Here is a 15,314-nt window from a genome sequence, read left to right as displayed (position 1 = left end):
AAAGGTATCATGTAATTTCATTTTTCATTTTTTTTTTTAAGTGCTCTCGTTTTTATTTGATTAACGACTGTTTTTTTTTTTGTTTTGGTTATTTTGTTGGTTTTCATTCAGTATAAAAACCTTGCTTCTTGCACCCACAAATCTCCTTTTTAAGGGTTCAACCCTGGTGGAGGTCTCTTTCAGTCCTTGCTGACCAACAAAAAAGGGGTGGCAGCGATTGAACGGCCATGTCAGGTTACGTCATAATACTAAAAGACATGTAATCCGCTGTGGAATATGCTGGAGCAATAGAAGCGAAAGGAAAGCGCACAAATGCCAAACCGAGCCAATTATTTTGCAGCCTGGAGGCCTTTTCGATGTCCGACGTTCAAGACGGCAAGTGTATGTATTGCTTTTCCCCCCCCGGGTGGTAAACAATATGAAAGAGCAACTCCGCTGCAGAATTTGTGGTTATTCCTCGGACTGACACTATTTACTCTTTTATGTATTTTCTACGACCAGTTTTAGTTGGGTTTGGAGCCATTTGCAGCAAAACACAGACGCCAGGGTGGTTTATTTACCTTCTTGAATGGCACCACCAACCTTTAAATGGACCTCTAAATGTACCAAAAAGCTAATATTTACCAAGTCTTTAGTCTTGTAGCATCACTCATCATTATTATTGTTGTCACAGAGTTTATTTTCTTGTTGTTGATGTCGCAGTAGTCAGGATGAGATTGTTATGTCCAGCCAAATCTCATATTTTTTGACCAAGTAATTTTTTTTTCTCCACTTTTTAATCCATTTTTCTTTATTTTCTGCAGACTACATTGAGGGACTTGGGCACCCTCCAAATAATTCTTGGAAGGACTTCCTGATCTTTCGGCCAAGTTTAATTAACATTCAAGCCGCCCCCTTTTCAACTTTGCATGCTGTGCCAGTTCAAACCGGGTACAGTATTAAAAAAAATAAAATCATTGAAAGTGAAAGTTTAACACAGTTTTATGTGGTTTTCTTAAAACCGACATGTTAATACAGAGCACACTATTATTATTATTATTAGCTCTTCAATCAGTGTAGTCTACAAGGATGAGGTGAGGTAAAGTGCAGCATTAGCGCTAATGAGAAGTGTCTATATATAGAGTTGTGGTAAAATGCCTTTGAGTGAAGGTCGCTCAAGGAGAGCTGAAGGATAATGAACATATTCACAATTCATTTCATAAATTCATTTTTCGCTTGACTTTGACTGACGCGACGCACCTGAGTGAGACTCTGAATGCCGCTGGCCTTGTCCGTGAGCGTGATCAAGTCCTTTTGCATTTGATCCACCCATGCTTTAATCCTGAGGACGCAACACGCACAAAGACACTCAATTAGTTCATCAGTCCACTGAAATGAATGACATTTGTTGACTGTGTTCGCAAGGCATGACAGTGTACAGTATGCTAGCATGTACTGAAGAGGAAGCGCGAAATAACATTGTTTAGCCAAGTGAATAAGCTGCACGTGCATTAAGGCTAGAGCTATTCATAGATGGCAGTGTGAGTGTCATGCCCTGGGGCGGCGGGATGCCGCGGCCGCCTAATATATTCTTCTGAAAAGAAACGAGAGGACACACAGAGCTAACACTTGACAAAAAGCAGATGAGGGTAACAGCTTCAGATGGTGTTGTGTTGGTTTTGAAAAAAACATCAACAAATCCAAACCACGAGAGAGCTAGATAAAAATATAAGAATTTACAATGACAAACCTGGCAAAATCAATCAGTGTACACTATGATAACTGCTAGCTAAAGTTGTTAGCATTCACCATGACACCTGCTGGCTAAAAATATAAAAATTCAATGAGTGCTGCTAGCTAAAAATGTCTGCATGTATGAGAACTGCTATCTAAAGGTTGTAATGTTTATTTTAAGAAATGCTGGCGAAAAATGTCATGGTTCACTATTGGAACTGCTCAATAAAAATGTTAGCAAACTTAAAAAATACACTAAGAGAACTACGAACTTAAAATTTTACCATTTACAATTTTTTTTTTAGTTCTCTAGTAGGACTGCTGTCTAAAAATGGTGTGGTCACTCTGGGAACGACTATCTAAAAAAAATGCTGGCTAAACATTGTGGTGTTCACTTTGATAACTGCTGACAAAAAATATTACAGTTGCGTTTACTATTCGAACAGATAGCTAAAAATGTTGACGTATTGAGCTTGAGCACTGATGGCTAAAAAAGTTGACGTTCACCATGAGAAGTACTAACTTTAAATATTACCATTTGCTATGAGAACTTTTGGCTAAAAATGTTAACGGTGCCTAAGAGCTGCTGGCTCAAAATGTAAACATTCAATATGACAACTGCTGGCTAAACATTAGCGTTCACAATGAGAACTGACTGCCTTTACATTTTGGGGAATATACTAAATGTTAAAAATGGATTTAATTGAAAACATTTTCTAATACAAACATGTTTTGTATCTATAATAGCTCAAGCGGAAACCTTGCGGACACGCCAACACGTCTCCCTTAGCTTTTTTGAATGACAAAGTTAATAAAAAATACATGAGTGACTCCACAAAGGAAATTAACCTCATCTCTCGCCCAGAGCCTCTTGACCCGCCATGCCGGGGAGGGGGCTTTGACACAGGACCCCTGACTGCCCGTGTTATCTTATTTAAAGCAAATACAGTGTAATGTGAGCCGGCCATTTTTAGCCTTGCTGGGGGGACAGCTGCTTGTTGCTGAGGTCAGATATAGGTTGGGCAGTTCTGTCAGCACATACAGTAACTCCCACCGGTGTCACTGCGGAATCGTCAGGATTCAGATGTCGAACCTCCATTTTTTCAATTCAAACAGCAAATACAGTAGTTTTGGGAGTGGGAAAACATTAAAAGTAGGGTGTTGTGATGCTAAATGTAACATCTCAAGGCACTTGTTTAATTTGACAGGCTCCATCCAGAGTGGACTAATTAGCCACTTCCACAAATAACCATCAACGCCGCTTGCGTAACAACGGGATGTGCGACCTCCCCGTTGACGCTGATTGCTCTGAGAGTGCACCAAAGGAAACTGTTTGGCTTTTTCAAGTGTTTGCTCAGCTCTTTTTCCGCCTGCCCCCGTCGGTGGAATTCCTTTCTCGGCGAGATCGGGAAGGTGACAACGTGGGAAGGAATGGCGCTAGCGGCTACGTCGATGGCGTCCGTATGAAAGTTATCGGAGCGTGCGACCCGCTAGGCGTCTTTCCACTTGCACGTTTGTCACTGATGACGCCTACTTATGAAGCATCCGAGGCCTGTTCATGCCTTTATTGGACAATCTGCAGGCAGAAAAGCCTGAGAATGCATTATAACACGAGTAAATAAAGGGGGTAGACAATGCATCGATAATGTGATATAATTTTCGTCCAATATCAACGGCTGCCCTTAAATACTATTCAGATCTTGTGGTATATGGTCAATGGTTTCCTATGGTTTATCAAACAATCGCTGTATTAGGATGGTCTATGTATGGAATAGATGGCAAAATTGAGTAATATTGTAGGCTCAACTACAATTTCCACTTCTTGTAGAGACGAAAGGTTTTGCCTAGACATGTGCTAAACCAACCGAGTCCGAAGGTCGTCCGCAGAGGTGTCGCCTCATCGGAGAAGCTTTTAAGGTAATGAGGTGGGTGTGACTAATTAGTGTGCAGGCATTATATAACCAACTTAAGTGATGGAAGTACCAGACAACAATCTGTACCATGTCGGACTTTGGTCTTTTATTGTAGGTTTGTGTCAAACTGTTTGTCGTTTGGTAGACATTTTCCAAGGCTAGCTTATCATGTTGATTACCAATGTTTGTTTTATGTTTTATGACAACACAATGTCACATACAGACTATTTGTCGCATCAAAGTGTTTTAATTATGGTCAATGGCAGCAGAGAAAGAACGCAGACCATAAATCATCACCTATGAAAGTCAACACTAGCAGCTATAACGATCCACAGTCGTTGTTTACCACACAAAACTTGATCAAAATAATTTCCAAGGAACGCCCTCTGAACACTACAATCGCCCAGATCTACCACGACGACCCCGGCAGCCCGGTTTATGGACCGCGGGTGGGTAGCGATCGACCCAGCTCGTAAACATTTGCCGCCCACCGAATGACCACAGTATTGATCGGTCAAAGCTAGACGCCACATCAGTATGTGCCATCTTGTTTCTAAGACGACAAAAAGCATCCAAGGGCTCAATAGCCAATCTGGGAATTTCCACTCCAACAACCTCATACTTTCATACTTTGAGTCCAGTGCTTTTGATGTCATGGAGACAGTATACTTGTTTTATGTACCCGCCGGCTCCTGGGAGGGATGGTCTGAAACCTGAAATCCTCGTATGATGGTCCTAATTGCAACCCCTCATCAGTACTTGGAGACTGATGGGGATGAAAGCAGCAGAGTCACTTAGGGAATTGCTAAAAAGAGCTCAGACCACAAGGCATCCAATTTGGGGGAGGCAAAAACACACACGGTGGGAGGATATTTGTTTACTACCACTGTGACCTTTTCATTAAAAGGAGTCCACGTAATTCAAGCCAATCTTAGCAAGATAAAACAAAAAAAGTTGGCATAAAAAGCTGCCATGTATCACCACGGGACGAGCGACGACATTTATCTTTTGTATTAAGGTCAATAACGCAGTAATTGCTGCCTTTGTAAACGTCTCACGGCCTTGTTATCGGCCCATACGGAAAACAAATGATGTTCTTTCGACAAATCGGTCAAGCGAAGAAGCCAAGTCTAAGCTAAAACCAGACAGTTGCTATCATTTAAGAAACGAAAGGGTCTGGGCGACTGTCTGGGGACAAGGTACAGCCAACAACCTACCTTCAAATATCAAGGCATTAGGTCACTTACGTCGGCAGGAACCCAATTTATTTTGAATGATACCTGCTGAACAAAATGTCTCCGGTTAGATTTGTGTGTAGTGGTTTTAGCGCTTAACTGATTTAAGATTTAACAGTATCCAAAGCAAGTATCCTGTTGGTTTTGGATTGGGATACAAGATGTTTATTATGGAAATGTGCTCTGCCAGTTCTACCAAATGTGAAAAGTACCACGGTTTTGTCATCTTTTCAGTCCTGCAGCCATTTTTGGATTTGCTCATTGTCATTTCCGACAACACCACGGGGACGAGCGCACCGACACCTCCATACTTTCAGCTCAACGTCACCGTGCATCCATCCGTTTAGCCGCTCCCCGCAACATATATAAAAATACACCATATCTGGCCATGTGTATAACTATAGAACCCGCCGTCCCAGTTCACCGCCATTTGGCCAAAATGTCCAATTAACTGCACGCCTACACATTAGTGCAGTAGTGGGTACTCGTTCCCTGAGCGCTGTACGCCACTAGCGCTCCATAAAGGGGACTCTAACTAAAGCCATTACACTCCGTTCAAGAGCCCACTTTTGTGTTGCACACCCCACTAGCACCCCAGAGATATTTTAAGCACTTAATGCCTCGAGTGCCTGACGAGATGCCTTAATGGGAAGCGCTTGAGCAGATATTCCGAGATAATAGCCTTTATTTACACAAAGGATACTTTGGGGGGGAAAGCGACATGAATAGCCTGAAGGTACCTAAATTTTCGGGACCAACATTGGACATGCTGTTTAAGTAACATTGTGAAAGAAAATTCAAATTGAATCTAACATTTTTTATTTTTTTTTCGCAAATCGTTGTAATCAGCGACAATAAGTGTGATGACAGGAAAACGAAGAATGGGTAATGTTCTACTCACCAAAAGCAGGTGTTAACATTTAAGAGTGACTATTAAACGCAGTGCATATCTGATAGTTCCCAATGTTAAAATGTTACTGAAAACAGCGTTTTCAAAGTTTAATGATAAAAAAACAAAAACAGGAAGCAGTACTCAACAGCTTCAGATTTTTTGCTTTTAAATGTGATTAACCACAGTGCTGTGTATACATTCATTTTAAATGTGCTTGATAGTTCCTAATGATAAAATGTTACTGAAATCAGTATTTTAAAAGTTTACTAATGAATACCAAAAAAAAGTCATCATTGCCAAAGGCGGTACTGATGATGAACCACATTCACTTATGTCACTTCTTTACATTTACACGAGAGTTCCTAATGCAAAAGTGTTGTAAATCAACATTTCTGTGTTTTTTTAAACAGGAAAATTCATGACAGATCCAAACAAAATAGATTCCTGGATCATGTATGACATCCAAGCATCCACTATACTATGGGGCGGCACAGTCGTAAAAGGAAACATCGCCATGCTTTAATGCGAGTATACAGATGTGCTTCCTGCCCTGGACATGCCTGCCATCCAAACAGCTGTTAGCCATTCCCCAGGTTGCCTTGGTAACGGAGCAGTGGAAAAATTCCCCGTGCGCAGCGAGGGGATGTGAGGTACGCACATGAGTTGCTTCGCATAAAAATCTACCAAGAGAAACTTTCTCGGCTTTCCACAACCCGTTGCCCCTCCGAGGCCGGGATCCAGACGACGCCCGCTTCCTCAAAGACCGGCGCCCATCTAAATAAATCCCACCAGGTTGAGACGGGGACAAAGGGGATTAAAGTGGGAGTGTGAGAAAGTCCATGAATGACTTGCGGTTGCTAATCCTTTCCCTATGACAAGTCAATTGAAGCTTGTATCGAACACAAAAACTATCAACTAACTGCTTGGGATCATCTCATCGTTGACTTTGTGTCGCCATGTTTGAAGTGCGATCAACCTGACTCCACCATACCCACCCCTGTTCAATGTTGTTTTCATATAAAGTGCCTCCTCACATTACGGCGGAGATTGCCAGAGACAAGACAGCGGGCAGAGAGGCATGGCTCTTTAGCTAAGCATGAAATCGAGTTAGCCTTAAAATAAAAAAAATAAAAAAAGACAAAAGTGGGGGTTGAGTGGGAGAAGTGACCGAGAGAAGAGGAGGATGAGGTCTTGTTTTGGAGTGAGGATCAATACACGGCCGCGTACACAATAGAGAAAAGCGACTATGTCTCTTCTTCTTCTTCTTCTTATGTCTCCACATCTCTTGGCCTACTGCTGATCTATGACATCAAAACTTTTGAGAGTGGATAAAGTTAACACGTCTCGCTCCAGGCAAGAGAAGAAGACGGAAGACACAAGATGAACACGAAACCAAGGCGATGCACTGTGCCAAAAACAATACTAGTACCTTGATCCAATAGAAGAGATGTAGCCTTTATCTCTCCAACAGGTGTAAGCAACCTCGGTACATCCAGGGCTGCCGCTATCGAAAAGGTTTAGAATTGAGTAATCTCATAATTAATGGATATAAATTGATTGTGTTTCATCAAACACAATATCATGTGCATGTGAGGTGCAGGTACTATTTTTGTCCATTTGGGGTCCCCATCCTCACATTCGACTGTAGTATATATGACTTTTGAGTGTGTATGGTTTTTAAAGGCAAGGCCTGGCCTGGTGAGGCTTCCATAAAGTGTAAACATCCAAGTTATAAGGATAATAATAACACCATAGCAGCAGCCATGTTGAGTACCCGCCTTGCGCAACCGAGCCATGGATCAATTCACTTAGCGAAATATACTCTGCAAGTCTGACATCATCGCACTCGGGCCATTAGGCTGAGTGCCATGGTGGCTCACCACCACTAGCAATGAGGATGAGGGCGGGGCGGGGCGGGGAGGGGAAGAAGAACAAGGGCGGCGACGGCTTGGGATCATCTGGATTACTTTTTTTTCTTTCTTTTGTTTTTCTTTTTTTTAACAAACCTGTTGATTCAACTTCAGTCGTTCGATGACGAACACAACAAGATAAACTCGGATGAGTTTGGTGAGGATGGAGAGCGGATTCTGTTTACATTCCACTTGCTGTGGGTGGAGTCGTGTCCCAATAGTTTTGTCCACATATTGCCAGCTGCGTGTCAAAATAAAGTCGCGAATAGGGAATAGGTATGTACCACATATTAGTAATAAATCTTCTATTACTACTTCATCACAATAATCTAACTCTATTTCAAAGACACACCTGTACGTTGATATACATTTTTTTAAATGCAGCATGTGTAGGTCAAAATAAATACATAACGCAAACACATTCCTGTATGAGCCCATATTTAAAAACAAAACCTGCAATGTGTCTGAGGGTCCAAATAAACACACTTGCACACTCATATTTAAAACTCTACAATGTGTGTTGGGGTGGGAGGGTCCAAATAAACAATTGCACACTCCTATTAAAAAAAAACAAAAAAACAGAAAAACACACAAAACACACTACTGCACATTTATGTAAAAATAATAATAATAATAATGTCATGTTTGTGTATCTGTTCGGGGATCCAATCAACACACAAATTTCACCAAAATACTGTGTAGATAGAAGTTATTCACACACCGACATACACATGATCACTCCTGAGCAGAAAAGAACCCTCCCATTCCCCAAAAAAGAAAATAAAAATCATATTTCATAACTTGATGACATGTTATGCTCGCATGATAACACGTGTTGCCTTCTTTTGGTGAGAATTTATAGCCATAAACAACAAAATGTCACTTTAGTATACTCACATGTGCTCGTTGGGGAACTGACCACCAGACACGCAGGAGACGCTGGAGAGCAGCAAAAGTACGCACACGCAGTAATCCATCGTGGGGAACGCTGAAAACAAAACAAAAACAAGGGGAAATAAAAACGAAAGCAGCTCCACAAATCCACGTCGCCGCGCGTCCTGCTTTGCTGCACTCGTCCGCCAAACGTGTGCACACACACACGCGAGACAAATCTCTCCACACAGACCGCCCCCCACTCCCAAAGCTGATGCTTGTGGGCAATCCCCCCTTTCTTTTTTTAGTGTTACACTGTGAGAAATACTGGATTGTGGGTGTGGACACATGTTGAATTAATATTCAAGAAAAGTAATTGTTATATGCGGGGGAAAAAAGGGTTATCCCCCCCCAACAGAAGTGTAAATAACTATAACCATCTTACCTTTTTATTTACCATTACTGATGTTTTATGACAGAAATTTAAAATTTCCAGCAGCTAAGCTAGGCTACATACTGTATTAGAAAATGTCACTACTCTTATTTAAACAATTTTAAACTCTTTAAACACATACATTATTGTACATAGTATATTTAATAAGCAAAAGTAATTCGTTGTTAAGCCTATTAAAACAACTAACATACTTAGAAGCTTGTCCGCGGATTCCTCTTCCTGGGAATGCCTTATACTTGTTGCTTGGCAGAATTCAGGGGCCGTTTCATTTTTTTTTTTTTTGCCAAATAGTGAAACCTAAGCAAAACATAATTGTATGAAAATACACATATTTGCTGTGAACCCCCTAAAATTCAATCAACATTATTTTTTATAATCAAACTGGGGGAAAATAAGATCTAAAATCTCTTTCGCATGACTAAAATCCAAGTAAAAAGCCAACAGCTAAGCTAGGCTACATAGTTCATTCACTGTACCAGGAAAACTAGAATAACACATCTAAACGTTATTTCAACTACATAATTATCTTCCATAAGCATTTACTAAACCACAAATACAATTATTTAATGAAAATTTTGCTTTACAAAACCATTACAAGTCAAATTAATGTTAAACTTACATTCTGGTTGCTGGGTGGTCACTGGTTGCTCGGCAGAATTCAATCAAGGCGCATTAAATTAAATGTCTATTGCATTTGTATTCTAATAACATTAAATGTTTAAAAAAAGAACAACCTAATATTAAGCTATTGTAAAAAGCTTGTATTTAGTACTATGGAAATCAAAATGGAACGATGGATTTTATCAAGTAGCAGGAAAGGAAAACTCCAATAACCAGTCTTAACGTTATTTTACTATGAAATCCTCTTCCATAAGCAATCTAATAACCCTAACAACAACAAACATTCTTTTTAATTCATTACGAAACGTCATTAAACATCAAAAACGAACCTTTAGCTTACAAGCTAGCATTGAAAACCCGCCCAAATTCTTCTTCCTGTGTGGTCACTTGTTGCCTAGCAGAATTGGTGGGTGGAGTCAATCAATACTAATGCATAAGCAGCTGTTTACATCTTTTACAAGAGAAATATAAAGCAAGATATATAATAATAGCATTCAAACTAACCAAATATACCATTGAGCTTCACTTTTCGGACTGAAATCCTGAAAAAAAAAAAAAGAAAAAAGCTTTTTGAGTCACCAAGGTAAGGTTTCTCAAAAAGGTTGATGTGAGCATGCACGTTACAGATAATATATGTGTTTGTGAATGAATTAGCAATGATCATGTGTTTGTGTGTATGCGCCTGCAAGCATGCAGGTGCATCCTTGTCACCAGCCTCCATCTCCACCCACCTGTCCAGGGAATTGCCCAGCTTCTGTCACCATAGCAACGCCTGCGTGCGTACACAGTCTCCACGCCAACTCCTCATAGCTGAGCCACACTGCTGTTGTTGTTGCTTTTAATTTAAAGAGTCAAATTAAGAGTTGCAATCAAGAAAAGAAAGTCAACATAAAGTCATTTACAATCTCACGACAACACAAGAGCACGGGTCAGCGGTTAGTGGCCGCAAACTGAACTTGTTGACATTTTTTAAAATGTGAGCATATACTGTATACTGCATTCAGGGATCATTTTGGGAGTCACTGTGAAAAAATGTCAACGAGCGCTTTCAGAGTGCATCCCCGGTCAGGTCTTGTCATATCCTGGCTGTCAAATCGGATTCTTGGCCCGAAATAACCTGAATGTGATTTCCCAGCATCTAGCTTAGTAGAATCACATGGATGCATGCATTCAAATATATAAAATGATTTTTTTAAGAAGAGGAAAAGTAAACACGGATTGAATATTTTTTAAAATAGAAGCTTTAAAATAAAAAATATAGAAGACAGTTTGTTCTTTTCAAAAAGTCTAAAACTCAAAATAAAGCTAATTGAATTTTAAAAAAATAATATAATTGAAATATAAATGAAAATTAAATTCATTTCATCTGACAAAATACACAGTTAAAAATGTTGTTTTGAATGGCCCAAAAAATTATACTTGAAAAAAGAAATCATTTTAAATAAAAAATAGTTCAATCAGGAAAAAAATAACATTCAAATTGGAAAACAAATCTAAATTTGAACACATTTTGGTCTTCGACTAGGCTGTGATTTTACAAAAAGGAAATCCCTCCATTTTATATTGCCACTTAAAAATAAGATTTTTTTGGAAAGTTTTTTAATGTGCAAAAGTAAAAATAAATAAATATCACATTTGACTTTTTATTATTATTTTCTTTTCTGTATCCGATCCAAATTCAGCAGCCTCTCATGCTCCTATGTTCAGATGTTGGCTAGTTTGTGACGCATTGAGCGTGACACTCTCAGTGTTGACTTGATCGCTATCAGACGTCGACATTTTGGAGGTCATCTTAAAAAAAAAAAAAAAAAAAAAAAAAAAAAAAAAAAAAAAGCCCGAATTCAGCTTCCCATCTGTCATAGTGTCGCCTTGTTGACATGTAAGCGAGCGCGTGTATGATATGACGTCTCGTCTCAGGACGTCGTTGGCCTCACTCGGCCCTCGCTCGGTGCTGCCTGCTGACTGATCGCATTACGGTGAGGCCGAGCCGTGTTGTCAGGAGCAGAAAGTTCCGGACGGCCGCCGGCGTCCAGTGACAAGAAGCCGGCTCACGGGGGGGAATCGGAGGTGATTGGACGTGAAGGCTCAGTGCTATCCTCAACGCTAGCTTCGGGATGTTAAAACTAAAAACAAAATGGAACTATCAGTTGGCGTCTATTTTGCATTTAACCTAAAAGATGACAGGTTGTTTGATAATTGTTTTGATTTGAACACTAAGGAAAATCCTCCCAGTTTCCTTAGTGTTTATCTATTCTGCAAGTGATAGCGCGACTGTTGCGTTTTCGAGTGGCGTCTTTGAAGGCAATGAAGTACAAACATCTTTAGAAGTGCAGATCAGAAGAATCAATCAGAGAAAGAGGCAAGAAGGATGAATGACAACTAAGCAGACATAAAAGAAAAGACAGAACGGAGAGAGATGAGAGGTTCTTTGATCCAGCCGTGAGTGTTGCATTTCCACATCTCAATGTCAAAATGACCTTCGAAGACTAGAATATGCTAATTTTTCAGAGTTTGGTCCCCAAAGGAAAGGTCACTTAATAGAATTTCAATTGGTGGTTTAGATTCACAGCCGCAGAGTCCAACAGGTGCTGGCTGGAACACATAAAGCATATGACCTCGAAGGTCACAAAGAAATGGACACACACCAGGCGTTTTTCACCCTCTGCTGGTAGAACTCTAGAAGTGTGCGTGTGCTCAGTAGATACCGTTTGGTCCAGGAGGGTAGTGTAATCTTTCTGGTGATGATCTAGAATCCTGCAAGGATTTTGGAGGGAGAAGCTCATTGAATTGGGAGAAAATCAGAATTCTTTTTTTTTTTTTAGGTTTCTTCTTCTTACCTCTATTTGAAGGAGATCTCACAGGACGCAGATCAATGAAATCCTCCATACACGATGAAGCTACCGGATTTCCATGTTCAAACAGAAAACACTTGGCGCCATCTTTTGGTCAACTCCCGTCACTTCATCTCTGTGAACTTAATCTGAAGAGCAGCCATGGTTTACAAATTGAGAAGAATTTTATCCTAACCCTAAGGACTGCCTTTTTATTCTAACCCTAAGAACTGTCTAATCATCTGAAAAATCTCTAACTGTACACATGGAAAAACCGCTAACCCTACCTCTAAATCCCTGATAAAACTGAAATGTTACTCTAATGCTCTGAAGAACTTTAAGACCAAACCTGTTGAGTATCCTAAAATCCCCTGATCATACCCCCAAAGCTCTACCCGATTCTCTACCTTCTTTCAGAAAAAGCTCTACAGCCCGCAAAACTCTGGCGAACCTTCAATCTATCTGATTATCTGAAGAAACTGAATCCTCTAAATTACCCCTCAAGAACCTTTAACTCTAACCCTTGACTATCTGGATCACTTAAAACCCTACCAAAATCCTCTAAAGAACTACATGAAAACCTACTCTACACTCCACTAAAAAGCCTCTTCTCACAACTCCTAGTTGTTCTGAAGGTCTTTAAACACTGGCCCTTGTCTTCAGAAAAACCTGAACTCCAACCCATATGACTATTAGAACCTCTAACAAAGTCGAGTCTTCTGCAGAACCTGTAATCTACCATCAATCCTTTGATGACCGGTAACACTACCCTTGAACTTCAAAACAATTTTTAACCCAAAATCTGGGGCACCGCTAAACTGAACCAAATCCTCTAAAAAAACAAACACCGGAAACACGACCCTAAATCCGCGAAAAGCCTCTAACACAGACTCTAGTTCTCTGAAGATCTTTAAGTCCTACCCCTAGTCCTCAGAAAAACCTAAAATCCTATCTCTATAACTCTGGAGAACCTCTGCAGAACATGTCAACTACCTTTGAGTCCTCTAAAGAACCTGAAACCTTAAAATTTCCAAGAATTTATAACCTCTGAATATCTGGAGAACCTAGAACCCTATCCAAAAACTCTAAAGAACTGCTTCAAACACACCCATAATCCTTAAAAATAAAAAATAAAAAAATAAAATCCTATCCCTCTTACTCTGGGCAACCTTTACCTAAAACCATACCCCAGGATTAACCCACCCACAAAATAACAACGCAACAAGCCCTCATTTGGACTCATATTTAATATTTAGACATGGGGCGGGCAACAGCCATTTTTTTACAGCACAAATTGCATAATTTATCAATACCTCCTGTATACAATCACAAAACCATAACAGTATAGATAGATTATTTTCTGTTTACTTACAAGTGTGTGGGGGGGAAAGAACTGGACAATCATTATCTTTGTACAGTCAGCATATATTATCAATAAATAGCCCCGCCTCCGGCCCAACCCTCAACCATAACATTTTGTTCTAGATCCTTCTCTACATGTCATTCTCTTTTTTTAATGTATTCATAATCATAATCTGGACACAAAAATAGTATGAGCCACCAAGGGAACATGCAACATCCAGTGTGAGCACATCGACGATTCTCCTGCGACTACTCGAGCTGTCCAAGTGTGTGTGCGGTTAGTAAACACTGTACTGTACATTGACCGAGAGAAAATCAAGTGACCACACACACTGGTCTTTTTTCTTCTTTTTTTTTTCCATTAAAAGACCTATTGCTCCCGAAGCCTGGTGTATTTAAAAAAAGATAATGTATTTACACGCTCCAATGTGTGTGTGTGTGTGTGTGTTGGTAATTCTAAAGACAGACCAAATGACAATAATAATTATCATTTTAATGACGCACACGCACGGTGACCTTGAAATCAGAAAGTCTCTTTTTGGTCATTGCTGGAAATTAAGCGAGAAAATGCAGGGAGGTGTTTTTATCGGAATTCTCTGTAAACGGGAAAAAGTTCTCTGAGTTTCAGGCCTTTGGAACATAACTTTGTAAACAAGCACTACGAATATGCAGATAGAAAAAGCACAGCCAATATGTACTGTAAACATAACAAACCGTAGCATAGGGAAGAAATTCTACCATTAAATAGTCAACGTAAATAAGTTTAAAAAAAAATCAAGTGTATTCCAAAAGAAAAAAATCCATTGTTTCACATCACCATGACTGGAAGATGGAGATAAGTAACGCAATCGAGTGGCAATAAATAAATAAAGAATAAACTTAGCTAAATTATTTTTTGGGGGTGATATTTCAGTCCGTCATTGTTGGAAAAGAAATGGTTTCACTGAGAATAAATAATACCATTAAATGGCAATGAATATGTCGATAAAATACATAAACATATATAAATACAAATGGAAATATTAAAAATAAATAAACATATACAATACATATGTATAAAAAAATGAATAAATAAAAATATTACAAATGTGTCACTGTTTCATATTTCAGTGTTTGCTGGAAAACGGAGACGTGGTTGCCGCGGTTTCTTGTCGAGGTTGCATAGAAAACAACGAACCACTTAAAAAAACAATAACAACAATATTTCAGAACGTGGATCAAACAATGACCTTTTTTACCGTGAAGCCGCTTTTACATTCGAGGAGGAAAAGTGCACAAAAAAGACACACGACTGTAAATTGGGGCATTGTGTGGGGAAACCGTAATGTCACCATCATCAAGACTTGATTGTCTGTGATAAAAATTATTATATGTATATCTATATATATCTATATATATATAAATGTATATATGTATATATATATATATAAATGTATATATGTATATATATATATATAAATGTATGTATATATATATATATAAATGTGTATATATAAATGTGTATATATAT

At 39.3% G+C, this 15,314-nt stretch overlaps 1 protein-coding gene across 2 annotated transcripts in view; it reads right to left on the bottom strand.

Moving 5' to 3' along the window:
* Positions 1–15,312, bottom strand: part of LOC147126643 (voltage-dependent calcium channel subunit alpha-2/delta-1-like) — a 50,770-nt gene extending 35,458 nt beyond the window's left edge. For both annotated transcript variants that reach the window (XM_086022061.1, XM_086022062.1), the window contains exons 1-7: positions 12,449–15,312; positions 12,317–12,365; positions 10,343–10,446; positions 10,116–10,153; positions 9,182–9,287; positions 8,561–8,651; positions 1,240–1,321 (exon numbers count right to left, since the gene is read on the bottom strand). In XM_086022061.1, the coding sequence (XP_085878187.1) occupies positions 1,240–1,321; positions 8,561–8,651; positions 9,182–9,287; positions 10,116–10,127 (291 nt within the window). In that variant the 5' untranslated portion in view covers positions 10,128–10,153; positions 10,343–10,446; positions 12,317–12,365; positions 12,449–15,312. The remainder of the gene's footprint in view (positions 1–1,239; positions 1,322–8,560; positions 8,652–9,181; positions 9,288–10,115; positions 10,154–10,342; positions 10,447–12,316; positions 12,366–12,448) is intronic.
* Between the last annotated feature and the right edge of the window lie 2 nt (positions 15,313–15,314).

The sequence above is a fragment of the Filicampus tigris genome, chromosome 22 (genome assembly GCF_054856515.1).
Source record: "Filicampus tigris isolate MCC_2025a chromosome 22, RoL_Ftig_1.0, whole genome shotgun sequence".
Taxonomy (NCBI): Eukaryota; Metazoa; Chordata; class Actinopteri; order Syngnathiformes; family Syngnathidae; genus Filicampus; species Filicampus tigris.
This window is presented reverse-complemented; position numbering and strand designations above follow the sequence as displayed.